General features: G+C 66.0%; 3 protein-coding genes across 4 annotated transcripts in view; all 3 read left to right on the top strand.

Annotated features, from left to right (window-relative positions):
- Positions 1–4,077, top strand: part of VAC14 (VAC14 component of PIKFYVE complex) — a 41,344-nt gene extending 37,267 nt beyond the window's left edge. The window contains exons 16-19 of the mRNA XM_038185489.2: positions 89–207; positions 929–1,008; positions 1,798–1,948; positions 3,345–4,077. Coding sequence (XP_038041417.2) covers positions 89–207; positions 929–1,008; positions 1,798–1,948; positions 3,345–3,507 — 513 coding nt within the window. The 3' untranslated portion in view covers positions 3,508–4,077. The remainder of the gene's footprint in view (positions 1–88; positions 208–928; positions 1,009–1,797; positions 1,949–3,344) is intronic.
- A 1,941-nt stretch (positions 4,078–6,018) lies between these two features.
- On the top strand, positions 6,019–16,018 carry MTSS2 (MTSS I-BAR domain containing 2). 2 transcript variants are annotated; one of them, XM_038185538.2, is made up of 14 exons: positions 6,019–6,443; positions 8,684–8,745; positions 8,845–8,918; positions 9,597–9,681; positions 9,816–9,907; positions 10,015–10,089; positions 11,493–11,650; positions 11,741–11,848; positions 11,938–12,035; positions 12,192–12,402; positions 12,743–12,817; positions 12,945–13,121; positions 13,213–13,378; positions 13,920–16,018. In XM_038185538.2, exons 1-14 carry the CDS (start codon positions 6,375–6,377, stop codon positions 14,711–14,713), a joined length of 2,244 nt encoding a protein of 747 aa, XP_038041466.2. In that variant the 5' UTR covers positions 6,019–6,374; the 3' UTR covers positions 14,714–16,018. The 2 variants fall into 2 exon arrangements, with proteins under 2 accessions (XP_038041466.2, XP_038041465.2); XM_038185537.2 differs by having other exon boundaries at positions 6,020–6,443; positions 12,189–12,402.
- Positions 16,019–16,094: 76 nt separating this feature from the next.
- Positions 16,095–19,102, top strand: LOC110354736 (C-signal-like). The gene is made up of 6 exons (XM_027466204.3): positions 16,095–16,414; positions 16,646–16,697; positions 17,396–17,583; positions 17,660–17,818; positions 17,893–18,003; positions 18,956–19,102. The coding sequence occupies exons 1-6, from the start codon at positions 16,277–16,279 to the stop codon at positions 19,067–19,069; spliced, it is 762 nt and encodes a 253-aa protein (XP_027322005.2). The 5' UTR covers positions 16,095–16,276; the 3' UTR covers positions 19,070–19,102.
- The last annotated feature ends 310 nt before the right edge of the window (positions 19,103–19,412 follow it).

Raw genomic sequence — 19,412 nt, forward strand, 5'->3', positions numbered from 1 at the left:
GCACCGGGTGGGTTGGGGGGTGGGGAGGTGTCCCCCTGTGTTTTGGTGGCCTCCTTTCCTAACCCCCCCCATCGTTTTCTTTCCCCAGGAGAGCCGCAATTTGTTCTGCTGCCTGTACCGGTCCTGGTGCCACAACCCGGTGACAACCGTGTCCCTCTGCTTCCTCACCCAGAACTACAAGCACGCCTACGACCTCATCCAGAAGTTGTATCCTTCGGGGGGGGCTCTGCCGGGGTGCAGACGGGACGGGGCAGTGCTTGCTGGGTGCCTCCCAGCCCCTCTCCCCTTTTTTTTTTTGGTGATGTAAGGGGACGGCGCACGATTCAGCCACCCAGGAGGGGAGGCTCCTTCCTCCCGGGGGGGATGAAAGCTTTGGCCTCCCAGCCCCGTGTCCAGCAAATTATCCAGGGGATAATTTCTTTCCTTCTTTTCCACCCCAAAATGTTGCCTTGGCACCCCCGTCCTCCACCCATCCGAGGCAGACTCCAAGCACATCGCGTCCTGGGGAGGCAGCGATGGCCCCGGGCAGCCTCAGCTCCATCTCCCCGAGGTCCCACCTCTGCCTGGTGCAGGGCGAGGACACGGCGATGCCCTGCCCTTGTCAAGGCCCCTGTGAGGCTGCCGTGGAGCCGAGATTTTGGTGTTCAGGGCTTGGGACGTGTCCCGGCAGAGCCAGCAGCCCGTGGGCCCGGTGGCACCACGGTGAGCTCACCCTCTGCCCGGAGCACAAGGGATATTTCCCTGTGCCGCCACCCCAGTCCCACCCCGAGCCATGTCCCGTGGCACCACGCAGCTCTCAAACATATCCAAAGATTAGGATCCACTGCTGAACTCGCAGCAGGGCCACAAGCCACAAATATTTGGGGTCCCCCACTGCCGCCACCGCTCCCTCTTCTTCCCAAGGCGCATCCTTAACCGCCGTGCCCAGCGGGGACCTGGAGGTCACCGTGGACTTCCTCACCGAGGTGGACAAGCTGGTGCAGCTCATCGAGTGCCCCATATTCACCTGTGAGGCTCGGGACCATCTTTTGGAGTTTGCTCAGGGGGGTTGGGAAGCAGGGCCGGCAGCCCGGGCACGTCCCCTCCCCGCTCCTTCGTGGCTGCGCGAATAAATAGAGCAGAAGTTATCGGGCCTGGTGCTGCCAGCCCGGGGAGGCAGCCGGCCCCCGAATGTGGGTTAACGGAGCGAGAGGCCGTGGCACACCACAAAAGCCTGGGGGAGGAAGGAAGGAAGGACGGGGAGGGGACCGGGGCCACGCGCAGCCCCGTGCCCGGCGGGGTCAGCCCTACAAAACGGGCTGCTCCTGTCCCCGCGGGGGTCAGAGGGCAAAGCCGGACCCCCTGCCCCCTGCTGCGCCCCACCGCTGGGTGCTGCACCCCTGGGGTGTTCTCCCAACGAGGTTTTGTCCCAGTGGGGTTTTTTCCCTCTGGGGTTTTCTCCCTCTGTGATTTTCTCCCACCAGCGAGTGCCCCTGGGCTGCTTCTCCCCCGCGGCCACCCCAAGGAGCAGCTGGGCATTAGGAAAACTCCCAGTAAGGGCTCTGGGATGGGACTGCACGGGCTCAGGGCTGAGGAATATTTAGGGGCAGAGGTTCAGAGCAGGCAGGGGGGATCCTCGGGCTCAAACGAGCCCGGCTGGAGGCTGCCAACACACGTGGGGCACGCGGGGAAGCGCAGCAGGCACGGTGCGATGCCGGGGGCTTCTTACGGGGCCGGGAGGAACCTGGGGTATCGGGGCTGGAAGCGAAGCTCCTTCCTCCCCTCCCGCCTCTCCATCCTCTTCCTCTCCGCTTGCAGATCTCCGCCTGCAGCTGCTGGACGTGAAGAACAACCCCTACTTGATCAAGGCGCTGTATGGGCTGCTGATGCTGCTGCCCCAGAGCAGCGCCTTCCAGCTCCTCTCCCACCGGCTGCAGTGCGTGCCCAACCCCGAGCTCATGCAGAGCGCGTAGGTGCCAGGGACGGGATGGGGACAGGGACAGGGATGGGATGGGGATGGGGACAGGACGGGGATGGGATTGGGATTGGGATTGGGATGGGGATAGGATGGGGATGGGGACGCCCCATGCCAGGACCCCGCTCTGCCCCTGCCCCGCGGCTCCTCGGTGGCCGCGGCTGCTCCTTGCCCCGTGGCCGGGAGCTCTGGCTCGGGGTTTTTTTGTCTATATTTGGTAACCCTGGGAGGGCTGCGCCTCATCCGCAGGCATTTGGCATCCGGGATGGAAAATTTCACTTGTGGGGTCGCTATGGAAACGAGCAGAGCCATGGAGGAGGTTTTGACGGAGAGGGAAGGCAGCTCCCGGCGGCGCCTGGGAAAGCGGCCCCACCACGGCCGTGTCTGTCCATCCAGGCACCCAAAAGGACGGTGACACCTCGCCAGCAGGGGTGGCCGCCATCACCGGGGGCTTTTTGGCAGCCAATTTTGTGTCCCCTCTGCGGTGACACGCACTAGGGACAGCCCCGAGCCCTCCCCAGGGGCTGCAGCCTCCCACCCGGCTCCTTTTGCCGTGTCCGGCCGCTGCTGGGGGGGGATTTTACTCATCAAGCCCCGGCTAACGAGCAGGGCCGGCGATGGCGCACGATGAAAGCTCTGCCTTCCTTTGCAAAACCCCGGAAAAAAAAAAAAAAAAAAAAAAAAAAAGGAGAGAGAAATGCTCCCGAGATGCGCCGTTTTCTGAGCCAGACCCCCACCGGCTCCACTCCTTCGCTTTTAACTCATCCCCTGGGCTGGCTTTTATCCGCCGTGCGCCACCGAGCTGGAGCTGGAGCCCGCAGCCCCGATTTTAATTGGAGGGGCAGGGAAGGGGGGGGCACGTGTGCCAGTCGTGTCCCCCCCCCTCCTTTTTTTTTTTTTTTTTTCCCCCTCTCTCTCTTCCCTGGGCCGTGGCAGCCGGGTTTTCGGAGCGCTCGGAGCTGTCAGACAGCCTGAGCAGCTGATTAACGCTGACCTACATTCCTTCAAACACCAGAGGCTGCTTTCATAACCGCCAGCCCGGGCTGCCCCCCTCCCCGGGGAAGCCGTGCCACCATGGGGAGGCGGCGTCGAGGCTGGGCACGAGGGGTCCTGCTCCCACCCCGTGGCCGTCCCCACACGCAGATATTTTTTTGGGCTTTCCTAAAGCCGGGCAGGGAAACTGAGGCACTGCTTTGGCGAGGCCAGGACCTCCACCTCGTGCACCAGACGTGCCTGGTGGCCTCCCTCCTGCCCCATCCTCCAAATCCTGCCTCTGCAGGAGGGCGCGAGGACTCTGTGGGGATCACCAAGGTGCCAGCCCCTCGGTTTGGCACCGGGGCGCACGTGGCGGCGTGCCCAGCCCTCACCCTCTCTCCTTCCTCCCCCGCAGGGACGGCAGCAGGGCGAGCGCGGGCTCCAAGAGGTCGTCGGCCTCCAACATCGACTACACGGAGCTGCTGCAGCACTTCGACAAGGTGCAGCACAAGCACCTGGAGGCTCGGCACCAGCGAGCCGGGCGCGCGGAGCAGCTGGAGCGGCGCGGAGTCCTCTGAGCAGCCCCGGGCACGGTTGCAGCGCTTGGGGCAAGGGAAAAAGGGCACGGGGACAGCGGGTCCCCAGCACCCGGTGGTTTGCAGGGCAGAGGGAGATGGGCGAGGGCTCGGCGCGGGGCTGGATTTTCCCCCTCTTCCGTGCTGGGACCCCCCGGGCCGTGCCTGGCGTGGCCGGGAGGAGGAGGAGAGGCCGTGGGGAAGGCGCTGATTTCTTCCTCCTGCAGCAGGGCGAGCAAACTCCCCTCCGCTTCGCTAATGCCTTCCCCGTGACCGTCAGCTGAGAGCACGGCCTCCTGCCAGAGGGACCGGAGGGGAGGAAACGCACGGGGCAGGGAAGGAGGGAGCAAACGGGGTCCTCCCCGCCGGGAAAACGAGCACGGGCACCCACCCGCAGGCTGCCACGGCCCCGGGACCCCCGCAGCCCCCCCAGCCCCGGGCACGGCCGGCAGCGCAGCCTTAACCCCGCGCCGGGCGCGGATGTGGCAGAGCCCCCCTCGCTCTGTGCCCCCCGCATCCCTTCCTCCTTCCTATCGCGAGCTCCCCGCGACGAAATAAAGAGAGCAACGCAGAGCAGCCCTGTCCTGACCTTCCTGGCACGGCCGCTGCGGTGTGCCTGCTGCTGGGGCTCCCCATATCCACATACGGGGGTCTCTGTCCATATCTGGGGCTTTCCAGCCCCATATGGGGTTCTCCATCTGCACCCAGGGTTTACCATCCGCACGCGGGGCTCTCCATTCGCATCCAGGTTTCCCCATCCCCATCTGGGGTTCTCCATCCGCATATGGGGTTTCTCATCCACATCTGGGGGTTCCCCGTCCACATATGGGGGCTCCGCATCCACATCCAGGTTTCCCCATCCCCATCTGGGGCTCTGCGTCCAGGGGTCCCCATCCGGATCCGGGGTTTCCCATCTGCAACTGGGGTTCCCCATCCACATCTGGGGTTCCCTGTCCACGTATGGGGTTCTCCATCCACATCTGCTGCACCCCATCCGGATTTGGGGTTCCCCATGCAAATCTGAGGCTCCCTATCCACATCCAGGGCTCCCCATCCACACCTGGGGCTCCCCATTTGCATCCTAGACTCCCCAAACACATCCATCCCAAAGAGGAGCCCCAAACCTCCCACCCCTGGCTCTCGCTAGCCCGGAGGACCCCGCTCTGTCCCCGCCACGCTGGCCCCGGGGCTGCTCCCCTCCCCGGCGGGCACAGCGGGGCTTTTCCTCCTGCTCCTCTCCCCGAGAAGGGGAAAAAGCAGCCGAAATTCTTCCAGGCCGTGGTCATGAAACCGCAGCTCGGTGACAGGCATTTTCCTGGCCCCGAGCAGCCGCTGCGCCCCGGCCAGCAGCGCCGAGGGGCCGCCGCGCACCGGGGTTGGGAAGGGGGGGCTGCGTTTTTTGGGGCACGGCTGCGCCCCTGACCCCATCCTGGTGCGTTTCGGGCCCTCACCTGATCCCAGGGAGGGGGCTGGAGGAATGTGGAGGGTTTTTATGGCCCCCGGCCTGTTTACAGCAGAGCTGGGCTCTGGCAGCGGGTTCCCCCCCCTCCCCGGCAGCCCCGCACCGAGGCTGCTTTGGACGGGATCAAGACATTCCTGGCATTCCCGGGAAAGGGCTTCCCAAAAACCCGCTGCTGGCGGGTTAATTTTAACAGCCAGCCCTGCAGGACGGGCCAGCCGTGTCCCCCCCGAGCCCCCCGGCCACCTCTTGGGGCACGGAGGGGACATTGGGGGCCCCGTTCCTGTTCCCCTCTGCTGCAGGACCCAGTGGGGTCAAGGTTTGGGGTGGAAATCCCAAATGGAGCACCGGGCTCTGAGCTGGTCCTTAGGGGTGCTTGGTGACCAGTGGTGGCCCGAGCAGCGTGGTGACACCAGGACACGGCCACCGGGATATTGGGGCCGTTTTCATGGCTGGATAGGGGATATCGGGGCAGCAGCCCTCTCCATGCCCTGCTGGTGGTCCCAAACCAGGCTCAGCTCCCCCAGCACCCCTCGGGGTGCACCTTGGTGCCGTCCACCCCCCCCCCAGACCCCCAGGGCAGGGTCTCCCTGTGGGTTTCCCACACTTCCCAACCTCAGGACCCTAAAACCACCCATGGAGCCCCCCGGGGATCCCCGCGGCGCACCCAGGCGTGGGACCCCCGGCTGGGGCAAACCCTTGGGGAGCCCCCCCAGCCCCGAGCATCCCTTGGCTCCCCCTTTTCCCAAAACCACCCCTCGCCCCCCATCCCCAACACCCCCCTAAACCCCTTTCCCCCCCACACCCCCCCCCCAGATCCCCCCCCACCCCTTGGAGAGGCCACCCCGGGTAGGGGGGGTCCCCCCAATATCCCCCCCCCACCCCCCAGCGCTGACCTCGCCCCCCACCCCCTTAACCCCAGGCATCCCCGAGGATCCCCTCTCCTCCCCCCAACCCCAAAAACCCCATCACCCCCCCCATAACCCTCCCCTTTGGGGGGGGGCGGGCGGCGCATGTGCCGCTCCGGAGCCCGCCCCGCTCCGCCCCGCTCCCCGCCGCCGCCCCGGGGGCTCCGCGCTCCGCTCCCCGGCCCCATTCCCGGTCCCATTCCCGGTGCCGGTCCCATTCCCGATCCCATTCCCTGTCCCCTTTCCTCCAAAGGGGGCGGCCGGGCCCCCGCACAGCCCGGGGGGGGGGGCGATGCCCTGCGCGCCCCCCCGCCGCCGCCAGCCCCGGCCCGGCCCCGCCGCCGTCGCAGCCCCCTCCTTTTTTTAAATCCCCCCCCCCCCCAAAAAAAAAAAAAAACAAACACCCCTTTTGGCCGCATCCCGATCCCAATCCCGAGCCTGGCCCCCCCCGCGCCCCCCCCCGGCGGCGCCCCCCGCCCCGGGCAGCCGCAGCGCCCGCCGCGATGGAGACGGCGGAGAAGGAGTGCGGAGCCCTCGGGGGGCTCTTCCAAGCCATCATTAACGACATGAAGGTAGGGCCCCCCCCCACCCCATCCCCCCCCCAGACCCTTATCCCCACCGGGGGGGTCCCCGCTCCACCCCGGGGTTGCCACCGGAGCCCCCCCCCCCCCCCTTTCTGATCCCCTCCCCTCCGGACCCCCTTTGGGTCCCCCCTGCTTGGCACCGATTTTGGGGGGGGGACCTTTGTGTGCCCGGGTTTCCCCCTCCCCCGGGAGCAAGGCTGGGTGCCCCCCCCCCAAAAAAAAAAAAAAAAAAAAAGCTTTATTTCTCTATTTTTATTATTAGATTTTTTTGGCTCGATTTAACCAAAATGGGGATTTTTTATTTTTTATTTTTTTTAAGGGGGGGGGAGGAATTTGTCGCTGCCCGGCCCCAGCGCTGGGGCTGCTGCCCCTGGGCGCTCCGGGGGGGCACAGAGCTGCCTCCTTCCTCCTCCTCCTCCTCTTCCTCCCGCTCCCTGCTGCAGCCCCGGCCAGACAATGCTGTCATTGCCAAGGCAGGGGAGGGGGGATAAAAAAATAAAAAGCCTCGCCGAGGAGGAGGTTAACCCCTTCGGGGGCCAACCGTGTCCCCACGGGGCTGGGAACGGGGGATTTTTGGGGGAGGAAGCCCCCCCAGCGAGAAAATCCCCATAGCGCACGGGGACGGGTGGCGAGGTGACCCCAAAGCCCCCGGGGGCTGCGGTGCTGGGGGAGGACGGGGAGGCCGAGCTGGCCACGGCCTCCGAAATTCCCGTGCCCCAAAAGGTTGGGGCTGGGTTTGGGGCTCCCCCCTCTTCACCACCCCGATGTCTTTCACCCCCCTCCTGGGCAGCCCCTGCCTCAGTTTCCCCGTTCCCTCGGTGGCCCCGAGCCACCATCCCGGTGCCGGTGGCACCCCCGTGGGGACAGCGCTGGGGAGGGGGCAGGAGCCCCTCACCCTGCTGCTGGGCACCGGCGGGCCAGGCTGGCTCCGTTTCCATGATGGTGACTGGAGGCTAAAAAAAAAATAACCAAAAAAAGGGCAGAAAACCGAAAAAAAATCCTGCTGCAGCTTCGGCTGCGCTCCTGCTGCGCACCGGAGGCCCCCCGGGCGCAGCGTCCCCACCGGTGCCGGTGTCACCACGTGGGTGTCCCGGGGCACCAGAGGGACCAGGGGACGGAATTGGTGCTGGTGTGGAGCGCGGTGACGTGCCCGGCACGGCGGGGACCTGCGGTGGTGACACCGGGGCAGAGGGACCCGATTTGGGTGGCTTTGGGGGCTCTCCGGTGGCTTTTTGTCCCCCCCTTTGGTGGCTCGAGGCAGGAGGGCAGCGCAGCCCCGTGGTGGTCTCGGTGCCGCTGGGTTTGTCCGTGGGGGCTCCCCCGTTGCGCACGGCGTCCCCAGGTGACCTTGGCATGTCCTTGTCCCCGTTGTCCTTGTCCCTGCTGGCCTCATCCGCGTCCTCTTCCCACCCGGTGCCCCGGAGGGATGGGGACGGTGACACCAGCCCCACGGCTCCGTCCCGGGTGGCCGGGGCACGGAGGTGGCCCGGGGACGTGGCTGTGGCCCGATGGATGTCACACACCAAGGGACACCTTGTGACCGTGCCGGAGGGACCCGCGAGGAAAGGGAGCTCCCGAGGGCTCCAAACCTGGCGCTGTCCCCGCTCCGCGCAAGCCCTGTCCCCAAACGGGGCAGAAGTGCCACCAGGGCGCCGATGGCCACCTCCAGGGACTTCACAAGGCTGGAACTGCCATCGGATGGCCTCGTGGTGACAGCCTCGCCGTGACAGCCTCACCGGGATGGCCTCGCTGGGATGGCCTCGCTGGGATGGCCTCGCTGGGACACACGGCACGGGGACGGTGACACCGGGTTGGCACCAGGATTTGCCTCGCCGAGGTGGCACCGGGATTAACGGCACTGGGACCGGCCCCACCACGATGGTGGCTCCACGATGGCCTCGCACCGGGATCGGCCTCGCTGGGACTGACCTCAAGACACCCCCGGCACTGGGACGGCCTCGCGCTGGGACTGGTTTTACTGGGATGGCACCGGGAGGGCCCCCCCGGCCCCTGCGCCCTGTCCCTGTCCCTTTGAGCCTCACCTCCCGGCCCTGCGATGGGGTCTCCAAAGGACTAGGCTGGAAGGGGGAAATTTTAGGGTGTGGAGGGCAGGGAAAAAGGGTGGTGGGCCACCAGCCCGTCCCCGAGCTGCCCGCGCCCCCCCAGGGGGAGGCTGTGGGGGGGCTGTGCCCGAGGTTTGGGGTCTGACGCCGCCTCCCCCCTTGCAGAGCTCCTACCCCATCTGGGAGGACTTCAACTCCAAGGCCACCAAGCTGCACTCCCAGCTCAGGTGAGCGCTCAGCAGGGGGGTGCCGGGGGGGGGCACGGTGCCAGATCCATGTCCCCCCCACCTGTGGGGTGACACTGGTGTCCCTGTCCCCCCCCCCAGGACCACGGTGCTGGCCGCGGTCGCCTTCCTGGATGCCTTCCAGAAAGTGGCCGACATGGCCACCAACACCCGAGGTAGGACCTGGGGGGGGGGACACGGGGTGGGGGGGGGTTTGCTGGCGGGGGGGGGTCACGGCGACGTGTGTGTGTCCCCCCCCCCGGGCTGGGGCTGCCCCCGCGCAGGCGCCACTGGGCTGCCAAGCAGATGGTGCCGGTGGCACCCCGGCCATCTGGAGCTGCTGGCGAGGAGGAGGAGGAGGAGGAGGAGGAGGAGGAGGAGGAGGAGGAGGAGGAGGAGGAGGAGGTGGAGGAAGGCTCCAGATTTGTCTCCCAGCCCCCAGCAGTGGGATTAGGGGCGCCGAGGGGCTCCGGGGGGGCTGCAGGCGCCCAGGCGGAGGTGGCCGGGGGGACGTGGTGTGGGGGGCGGATGGGGAGGAGGGGGCTGTGGGGTGTCCCTGCAGACCCCACTGCGGGACCAGAGCTGGTTTCAGAGGCTTCTCCCAGGGCTTTTTGGGGTGTCCCAAAATCCGGGCAGGGATTTCGGCCGGCGCTGCCCCCCCGTGGCCATCATTAGGCTTCAGAGTGAACGGCGCTCTGCCTGCCAAACGGGGGCGGCCTCTTTGCGACGCCCCCCAAATATGCTGCTCACGGAGCCCCTCGGGGGCTATCGATGGGCAGGGGGGGGAGCCCCCAGACCCCGCTGGTTGCCCCCGGCTCTCAGTGAGCCCCTCTCTGCCCCCCCCAAATCCCCAGGGGCCACGCGGGACATCGGCTCCGCGCTCACCCGCATGTGCATGCGGCACCGCAGCATCGAGGCCAAGCTCCGGCAGTTCACCAAGTAGGTGCCCCGCTGGCAAGCTGGGAACCCCCCCGGGGATTTTTTTTTCCCCCCCCGCCCCATAATCCCCACGGGGGGGGGTGGTCTCGGCCCCGTTCCCACCTTTTCTCCTCCTTTTTGCGCCCCCGCCGCAGCGCCCTGATGGAGAGCCTGATCACCCCCCTGCAGGACAGGATCGAGGACTGGAAGAAAGCTGCCAACCAGCTGGACAAGGACCACGCCAAAGGTATGTGGGGGGGTGTGGGGGGGTGCTTTTTAGGGCCGGGGGGGGCGTGGGCTGCTTTTTGGGGTGCGGGGGGGATGCTGGGTCCCACCCCACCCCTGTGCCCGCAGAGTACAAGCGGGCCCGCCACGAGATCAAGAAGAAGTCCTCGGACACGCTCAAGCTGCAGAAAAAGGCTCGAAAAGGTAGCGGGGGGGGTCGCAGCGGGGTGGGGGGGCACGGGGGGGGGCCGGCCGGCGTTTCACAGCTCTCTCTCTCTCTCTCTCTGTCTCCTTCCCTCTCCTCCTCCCCACAGAGCTGCTGGGTAAGTGAACCGCTGCCCCCCCCCCCCAGACCCACCTCTGCTCTTCCTTATCTGTGTCCCCCCCCCCACCTTGGGCGAAAGCCAAGGACACCCCCCCCTAAAGATGTCACCCCCGTGTCCCCCCCCCCCATCCCCGCCTCACCCCCCCGGCTCTTCCCTTTTGCTGGGGCTTTGTCTGTCTGTCTGTCTGTCTGTCTGTCTGTCCGTCTGTCCATCCGCGCTCTGCCCTGCTCACCCCCCCCCCATCACCACCATCCGTGGGGATGGCGATGTCCCCATTTGGGTGGCAGTGTCCCCATATGGATGATGACGTCCCCATCTGGACAGCGATGACCCCCTTTGGATGGCCATGTCCCCATTTGGGTGGCAATGTCCCCATACAGATGGAGATGTCCCCATCCAACCAGCAATGTCCCCAGTTGGATGGCCATGTCCCCATCCAGCCGGCCATGACCACATTTGGGTGGCCACATTCCCGTTTGGATGGCCATGTCCCTACCCAGATGGCGATGTCCCCCTTTGGATGACAGTGTCCCCATTTGGGTAGCCATGTCCCCATCCGGATGGCCATGTCCCCATTGGGGTGGCCGTGTCCCCATCCAGCCAGTGATGTCCCCATTTGGGTGGCAATGTCCCCATCCAGATGGCCATGTCCCCACCCAGCCAGAAGTGTCCCCCTTTGGACAGCGATGTCCCCCTTTGTATGGTGATGTCCCCATCCAGCCAGTGATGTCCCCATTTGGGTGGCCACGTCCCCATTTGGGTGGCCACGTCCTGCTTTGGATGGTGATATCCCCATCCAGATGGCCATGTCCCCATTTGGGTGATGATGTCCCCATTTGGGTGACCACGTCCCCATCCAGATGGCCATGTCCCCATTTGGATGGCCACGTCCCCATTTGGGTGGCAATGTCCCCATCCAAATGGCCGTGTCCCCATCCAGATGGCCATGTCCCCATCTGGCCAGCAGTGTCCCCATTTGGGTGTCCATGTCCCCCTTTGGATGGTGATGTCCCCATTTGGGTGGCCACGTACCCATTTGGGTGGCCGTGTCCCCATCCAGATGGCCATGTCCCCATTTGGGTGGTGATGTCCCCATTTGGGTGACCACGTCCCCATCCAGATGTCCATGTCCCCATCCATCCAGCAGTGTCCCCATTTGGGTGGCCACGTCCCCATCCATCCGCACCCCTCGGCGGCTCACCCTCCCCAGGGGATGGGTCAGGGCCCCCAGCCCGTGACACAGCCATGCTTCATGTCCCCCCCCCGGTGTCCCCCCGGCAGGGAAGGGGGACCTGCAGCCCCAGCTGGACACGGCGCTGCAGGACGTCAACGACATGTACCTGCTGCTGGAGGAGACGGAGAAGCAGGCGGTGCGCCGGGCGCTCATCGAGGAGCGGGGCCGCTTCTGCACCTTCATCGCCTTCCTGCAGCCCGTGGTGGTGAGCCTTTGGGGAGGGGGGGGGGTTATTTTGGGGGTCCACCACCACCACCATCAGGTGCTGATGGCCCCCTCCCCTCGCCCGGCACAGAACGGGGAGCTCACCATGCTGGGGGAGATCACCCACCTGCAGGGCATCATCGATGACCTGGCCGTGCTCACCGCCGAGCCCCACAAGCTGCCCCCCGCCAGCGAGCAGGTCAGTGGGGGGGGGGGGGGGACACGGGGTGGGATGGGGAGGGGGGGAGACAAAGCCCAGGGGGGGCTCCAACCCGCTCCCTGCTGCAGGTGATCAAGGACCTGAAGGGCTCCGACTACAGCTGGTCCTACCAGACCCCCCCGTCCTCGCCCAGCAGCTCCAGCTCCCGCAAATCCAGCATGTGCAGGTGCGGCCTTCCCGCTACGGGGTGCCCAACTGGTGCCCAGTAACGCCGAGGGACTGGTCCCAGAACCCCCACCCCCAAGGGGGTGCCAAGCCTTGTTCTCAAGCTCTCCTCTCCTTCCTCTGCCCTCCTCGCCCCCCGGCGCGCCCCCCCCAGCAGTGTCAGCAGTGCCAAGGGTGGGCTCCCGTGGCCCGGGGGGGCTCAGACGTGCTCGCCCTCCTCCACCTACCGCTACCGCAGCCTGGCGCAGCCGGCCAGCGCGGGGACCCGGCTCTCCAGCGTCTCCTCGCACGACTCCGGCTTCATCTCGCAGCAGGAGGCCGCCTACTCCAAGCCGCCCTCCCCGATGCCCTCGGACATCACCAGCCAGGTACGGGGAGAGGCGGAGGAGGGGGAGAGGGGGGAAATGGAGCTCCCCAGCCTCGGTTTTCCCATCTGTAAAATGGGCGCAATCCCCCGGTGCACGCTTGGGAGGCGAACGTGGGGGATGCTGTGCCCCCTCCCCGTGTCCTAATCACCCCAAGCTTTTGGGGAGACCTTTGGTACCATCCCCAGATAAATGCTTTCCCCATCCTGGGTGCCGAGGATGCCCCAGGGCCCTCTGGACCTCCCGGGGTGGGAGCGGGTGCGGTGGGCACGGCACCGCCTCACCGGGTGCGCTCTCTGCCCCCCCTGCGCTCGCTGCTGCTCCTGGACCTGGGGCACGGCAGAAGTCCTCCAGCTCGGCGTCCTCGGAGGCCTCGGAGACGTGCCAGTCGGTCAGCGAGTGCAGCTCGCCCACCTCGGTGAGTCCTCCCTCCCCCACGGCCCCCAGGGTGAAGCCTTCACCGCCCTCCTCCTCCTCCTCCTCCTCTTCGCCTCCATCCCGCGGTGCCCGAGCCCCGTGCCCACCCCGTGCCTTGGTGCTTGCAGGATTGGTCCAAGGCCAGCCCCTACGACCAGCCCGCCGTCAGCACCCTGCAGCGGCGCAAGGACCGCGTGGAGCACCTGCGGGAGGCCGAGGTGGGCTCAGCCACCGGCGCCTACCCGGGCATGGGCGCCGAGGACGCCCCCAGACCCCGAATGTCGCCGGCCACCATCGCCGCCAAGGTACCGGGGGGTGAGCGCGGCGGTGCTGGGCTCTTGGGGTGGTTTTGGGGGGCTCCTTGGGGGGGCTGACGGAGCTGCCTCGCCCCCGCAGCACGGCGAGGAGGTGTCCCCCGCCGCCAGCGACCTGGCCATGGTGTTGACACGGGGGCTGAGCCTGGAGCACCAGAAGAGCAGCCGGGACTCGCTGCAGTACTCCAGCGGCTACAGCACGCAGACCACCACCCCGTCCTGCTCCGAGGACACCATCCCCTCCCAAGGTACTTGTGGGGTGGAGGGCGCCTTGTAGCATCCCCGGGCTTTGGGGAGGGGGCACCGAGGCTGGGTTTGCACCCCTGGTGTTGCGTGAGAGGCGCTGGGCTGGCGGCAGGGTGGAGCAGGAGGCGCTGCCTTCCCCACCCCGCGTGGGCACCGAGGTCCCACCCGGTTGCGTCGCTCCCATTGCGAGGCTTCGCTCTTGTTTCGCAAGAGGGCACGAGCCTGGCCCCGATTCCTTGGGCCCTGCACCAACACGGGGTGGGGAGGAGGGGGGCACCTCGTTGCAGCTGGTGAATTTGGGGCTGGGGGTGGGAAGGGCGCATGGAGGTGGTGCTCACACCCATCGGTGCGCACGGTGCCGCGGCACATGGTGGGAGCGCAAAGCAAGGGGACCCTTTGGGTGTTTTTTGGGGCCAAGTTGGCCACCAAAGTTAGAGCTGATGGCACCGGTGGTGGCCGTTGTGCCACGAAGCATCGCGTTGGTGGCTCGGCACACGGAGGTGCCCGGGGGGCCGCCCGTGACCCCCGGCTCGGTCCCCGCAGGCTCCGACTACGACTGCTACTCGGTGAATGGCGACGTGGAGTGCGAGCCCCAGAGCGACTTCGACAAGTCCTCCACCATCCCGCGCAACAGCAACATCGCCCAGAACTACCGGCGCATGATCCAGACCAAGCGCCCCGCCTCCACCGCCGGGCTGCCCAGCGGCACCAGCCTGCCGGCCGGCACCACACCAGGGGTGGCCACCATCCGCCGCACGCCCTCCACCAAGCCCTCGGTGCGCCGCACGCTCTCCAACGCCGGCCCCATCCCCATCCGCCCGCCCATCGTCCCCGTCAAGACCCCCACGGTGCCCGACTCGCCCGCCTACGCCGGCCCCACACGAGTGGGCAGCGAGGAGTGCGTGTTCTACGCCGAGGACGCCTCGCCCGGCCCCGTGGATTTTGCCAAAGCCTCGCCCAAACGCTTGAGCCTCCCCAACACGGCGTGGGGCGGCGGCGGCAGCGGCGCGGCCGAGATCCCCGTCTACCCCGGCGCGGCGCCGCCGCGTGGCACCGGCGCCGCCGAGGAGGAGGAGGATGAGGAGGAGGATGAGGAGGACCGGCAGCTGGCCGCCAACCGGCACAGCCTGGTGGAGAAGATCGGCGAGCTGGTGGCCGGCGCCCGCGCCCTGGGCGAGGGGCAGTTCCCCTTCCCCACCGCGCTGGAGGAGACCCCCGCGCCGCCCCCCGCGCCCGCCATGGACCCCCCGGCCGAAGACATGCTGGTGGCCATCCGGCGCGGCGTGCGCCTGCGCAGGACCGTCACCAACGACAGGTCGGCCCCGCGGATATCGTGATGGTGCCCGCGGGGACGCGGCGGCAGCGGCGGCACACGGCGGGGAGCGTGGGGATGGGAGCCCCAAAAGGGGGCGCGGGGACCCCCGGCCGCAGCAGGGCACGGCGCCCCCTCCCCTTCCCCCAGCCCCGTCCTCACCACGCTGGTCACCGCCTGCGTTGGGCCCTTCCCCGCCTCGTTTTTCTTCCCTTCCTCACGTTTTTGGGTTCCTTTCGTTAATTCCGTAGTGCGCTCCCGTCTCGCACCCGTGTCTTGCGCTCTCCTGTTCCTGCTCCATCTCCCTCCCCATCTCCCCACGTTGCCCTCCATCTCCCTTTCTCCCTCCCCATGTCCCCCTCCATCTCTCTCTCCATCTCTCCCTCCATCTCCCTCTCCATCTCCCGTCTCTTTCCATCTCTCCATCTCCCCATCTCCCCCTCCATCTCTCCATCTCTCTCCATTTCTCTCCATCTCCCCTCCTCCCTATCTCCCCATCTCCCCCTCCATCTCCTCCATCTCCCCATCTCCCCCTCCATATCCCTTCCCATCTCCCCATCTCCCTCCCCATCTCTTCTTCCATCTCCCTCCCCACCTCCTTCTCCATCTCCCCATCTGCCTTCCAATCTCCCCCTCCATCTCCCTCCCCATCTCCCCCTTCCTCAGCCCATTCTGCTCCCTGCTCCCTCCTCTTCCTCTCCCAACTTCTCCCTCCCCCTGCCCTTCCTCCTCCTCTCCCTTTCACCCTTTACCCCCCAGTCCCTCCCCAGCGCAGGACCCATCCCCGTCCCCCTCCCCATCCCTCGGGGGGCAACGCCAGCCCCGGGGCAGCACAGCCCGGCCCCAGCCCCCCCTGTACATAGCTCGCCCCCGCCTAGGAGTAACCTCGTAGCCACCGCCCGGCCCCGGCCCCCCCGTCGTGACCCCCACGCGCTGATGACAAGTGACAAACGTCCGGGGTTGGGGGCGGGGGGGGGGGGAAGAGTCCTTCTCATTTTGTACAGAGAGCAAAAATTCCTTGGAAAAGAGAAAAAAAAAAATTGTCTTTCGACTGAAGTAACTTTTCTGGTGCTGTTGTTAACCCGCTCCTTTACTTTCTTTTTTTTTAATTTATTTCCTCCGCTTCCCCCCGCCCCCTCGGCCACGTTTCTTTCTTTTCTCCCCTCTTTTTTTTTTTTTTTAATTTTTAATTTTATTATTATTTTTTTTTTGGTGGTAACGTCCCCTATCCCCCACCCCCCACCCCGAGCCCTTGGTTTAAATAGTCACTGCTACGAGTAACGAATGCACTGTGAAGATTCCAGTATTAATAAAGGTTGTACTGTAATTAGCCCCGTCTGCGCCTCCATTGGAACCGGGGGGGGGCCCTGTCTCCCCCCCAAAAAAAATTTGGGGTGCTGTGGGGACCCTCCCCACGTGGGGTGACGCTGCTGCTCCCTCCCCACCCTTCCCAGGGCGTCCCCGGCACCACCCCGACAATTACGGGGCCGTTTCCCAAGGGTTTGGGGGCGGACGCGTGGTGGTGACGGCGGCGCCGTGGGGCGGCCGTGGGGCAGCTGTGGGGCAGCTGTGGGGCAGGAGGGAAGCAATGGAGGGTCCCGGAGCCCAGCACGTGCTGGTGACCGGCTGTGACGGTGGCGTGGGGCTGGGGCTGGTCAAACGTTTCCTGGAGCTGCCGAGCCCACCGCGGCGCCTCTTCGCCGCCTGCACCGACCCCGACGGGAAGGTGGGGACACCGGGGGGGGTCACCGTGACGGGGGGTGGGAGGGATGGGGGAGGTGGTGGTGGGGATGGTGGTGGTGGAGGTGGTTGAGGAGGTGGGGATGTTTTTGGAGAAGGTGGTGGGGTTTTTGGTGGTGGGGTGGGAGTTGTAGGGCGCAGCAGCCGGCACCGTTTGCCCCACACCTTCCTCCGTGGGGCTCCTGGTGCCACCCCCTCAGCCCCGTTCCTCCCTCAGGCCCTCAACGAGCTGGCTCTGGGCACCCCCAACCTCGTGGTCCTGCCCCTCGGTAGGTGCCAGCACCCCAAAGCCCTGTCCCCAAAATCCTGTCCCCCCCCAGCCGGGGCCGCTCAGTGCCCGGGGAGCTGATTTGGGGCAACCCCCAGGGCCACCAGCACATCCCTGGGGGTGTCCCTGGGGGGTGTCCTTGTGGTGGTGTCCCCGTGGGTGTTCCTTGGGTGTCCCCATGAGTGTCCTTGTGGAATTGCCCCTATGGGTGTCCCTATGGGTGTCCTTGTGGTGGTGTCCCCATGGGTGTCCCTTGGGTGTCCCCATCAGTATCCTTATGGAATTGTCCCTATGGGTTCCCTGGGGGTGTCCTTGTGGTGGTGTCCCCATGGATGTCCTTGTGGGTATCCCAGTGGGTGTCCATGTGGAGTTGTCCCTATGGGTTTCCCTATGGGTGTCCTTGTGGTGTTGTCCCCGTGGGTGTCCCCTTGGGTGTCCCTTGGGTGTCCCCATGAGTGTCCTTATGGAATTGTCCCAGTAGGTATCCCTATGGGTGTCCTTGTGGTGTTGACGCCCTGTGGGTGTCCCCATGGATGTCCCAATGTGTCACGTGGAGTTGTCCCTTATGGGTTCCTCATGGATGTCCCCATGACCTCCCCATGGACGTCCCCATGGGTGTCCTTGTGGAATTGCCCCCATGGCTTCCCCGTTGGTGTCCCCACGAGGTCCTTGTGGTGTCCCCACGCTGTCCCCTCTCAGATGTGACAGACGCGGGCAGTATCGGGGCGGCGGTGGGCCGGGTGCGGGAGGAGCTGCGCGGGGCCGGCCTCGGCCTCCTGATCAACACGGCGGGCGCGCGGCGCCACAGCACGCTGCAGGCCGAGACGGCCGAGAACATGGCCCTGCTCTACGCCACCAACACCATCGGGCCCCTGCAGGTCACGCAGGTAGGGCTCGGTGGGACCACCCCACCCCAAAATTATCGGGTGGAGGCCTGGGGGTGACTGCGTGCCCTCCCCCAAGGCCTTCCTGCCCCTGCTGCAGGAGGCGGCGCAGGCCGGGCGCGGGCAGGGGCTGAGCTGCAGCCGCGCGGCCGTGGTCAACGTCTCCAGCGCCATGGGCTCCATCGGGGTGGCGGCGGCCTGGGGGGACGCTCAGGACGTCTCCTACCGCTGCAGCAAGGTACGGGCCCGGTTGGGGTGCGAGGTGACCCCAATATTCCCCCCATAGGGTCTCACCCCCCGCTGTCCCCGCAGGCGGCCCTCAACATGCTGACCAAGTGCCAGGCGCTGCAGTACGGCCACAGCGGGATCCTCTGCGTCGCCATCGACCCCGGGGACGTGGAGGCAGCGCCGGGGCGCCAGGAGGTGAGGGGTGGGGGCGGCGTGCCCCATAGGCACAGAGGCACGGGGGTGCCAGGCCCCATAGATGTGGTGCCCCCATGGATATCTCACCCCATGGGTAGCATAGCCCATGGATGTCACACCCCATGGATGTCGCACCCCATAGATATCGCACCCCATGGATATCTCACTCCATGGATATCACACCCCATGGATATCACACCCCATGGATATCACACCCCATGGGGATCATATCCCAAGGATATCACACCCCATAGATATCGTGTCCCATGGATATCGCACCCCATGGATATCACACCCCATGGATGTCGCACCCCATAGATATCGCACCCCATGGATATCACACCCCATAGATATCACACCCCATGGATGTCGCACCCCATAGATATTGTGTCCCATAGACTTAACGCCCCATAGCTCTCATACCCCACAGCCACAGTGCCCCACGGATATCACACCCCACAGACACAGCCCCCATGGATATCTCACCCCATGGCCCTCCCTCCCCACCCGTGTCCCAAAGGCTCCGTGCCACCGCAGCACGGGGACAGTCCTGGGTTCTCCCTTGAACCGCTCGTTATTTCCCCATTTCTCACATTATTTCCCCATTTCTCACATTATTTCCTCATTTCCTGTATTATTTTCCCATTTCCTGCATTACTTTCCCATCTCCAGCGGGGCCGTGTGTCGGCAGAGGGCACCCCAGCCCCGTGCTCCACCAGCCCCTCAAACAGCCGTGGGGGCATCGCCACCCCAAACTGGGGTCATCCTGCCCCAAAAGAAGGCTGGAGAGGCCGGGAGCCTCCCCCTGGCCCTATAGCCTCATGGAAACATTTTATTGCACCCAAAAATGGATTTTTTTTTCCAAAAAAAAAAAAAAAGAGACGCCGAGCTTCAGGCCCCCTTCTGGGTGAGCACAGGGGGGGGCTCAGCGCCGCTGTCCTTGTCCCCACAGGGCCCGGTGACGATGGAGGAGAGCACCCAGGGCGTCCTGCGCGTCCTCGCCGGCCTCTCGGCCTCCAGCAACGGCACCTTCTGGGACTGGCGGGGGCAGAGCCTGCCCTGGTGAGGGGGCGACCCCCCCCCGGCCCCCCGGGGCTGGAGAGCAATAAATGGCCACGGCCACAATGGGACCGTGCCGTAAGGAGGTCCTGTGCCACCCGGCCCCATAGCTGGAAGGGCTGGGAGCTGGGGAGGGAGGTTTATGGGGTGGGAGGTCTATGGGGTGGGAGATCTATGGGGAGGGAGATCTATGGGGTGGGAGGTTTATGGGGTGGGAGGTCTATGGGGTGGGAGATCTATGGGGAGGGAGATCTATGGGGTGGGAGGTTTATGGGGTGGGAGGTCTATGGGGTGGGAGATCTATGGGGTGGGAGGTTTATGGGGTGGGAGATCTATGCGGTGGGAGATCT

This window comes from Anas platyrhynchos, chromosome 12 (assembly GCF_047663525.1).
Source record: "Anas platyrhynchos isolate ZD024472 breed Pekin duck chromosome 12, IASCAAS_PekinDuck_T2T, whole genome shotgun sequence".
NCBI classification, from domain to species: Eukaryota; Metazoa; Chordata; class Aves; order Anseriformes; family Anatidae; genus Anas; species Anas platyrhynchos.

Coding starts and splice junctions, on each gene's coding strand:
- LOC110354736 (XM_027466204.3), top strand. CDS start 16,277: ATGGAGGGTCCCGGAGCCCAGCACGTGCTGGTGACCGGCTGTGACGGT. Junction 16,415..16,645: donor GCACCGACCCCGACGGGAAG/GTGGGGACACCG, acceptor TTCCTCCCTCAG/GCCCTCAACGAGCTGGCTCT. Junction 18,004..18,955: donor CAGCGCCGGGGCGCCAGGAG/GTGAGGGGTGGG, acceptor TTGTCCCCACAG/GGCCCGGTGACGATGGAGGA.
- MTSS2 (XM_038185537.2), top strand. CDS start 6,375: ATGGAGACGGCGGAGAAGGAGTGCGGAGCCCTCGGGGGGCTCTTCCAA. Junction 6,444..8,683: donor CCATCATTAACGACATGAAG/GTAGGGCCCCCC, acceptor CCCCCCTTGCAG/AGCTCCTACCCCATCTGGGA. Junction 13,379..13,919: donor GGACACCATCCCCTCCCAAG/GTACTTGTGGGG, acceptor CGGTCCCCGCAG/GCTCCGACTACGACTGCTAC.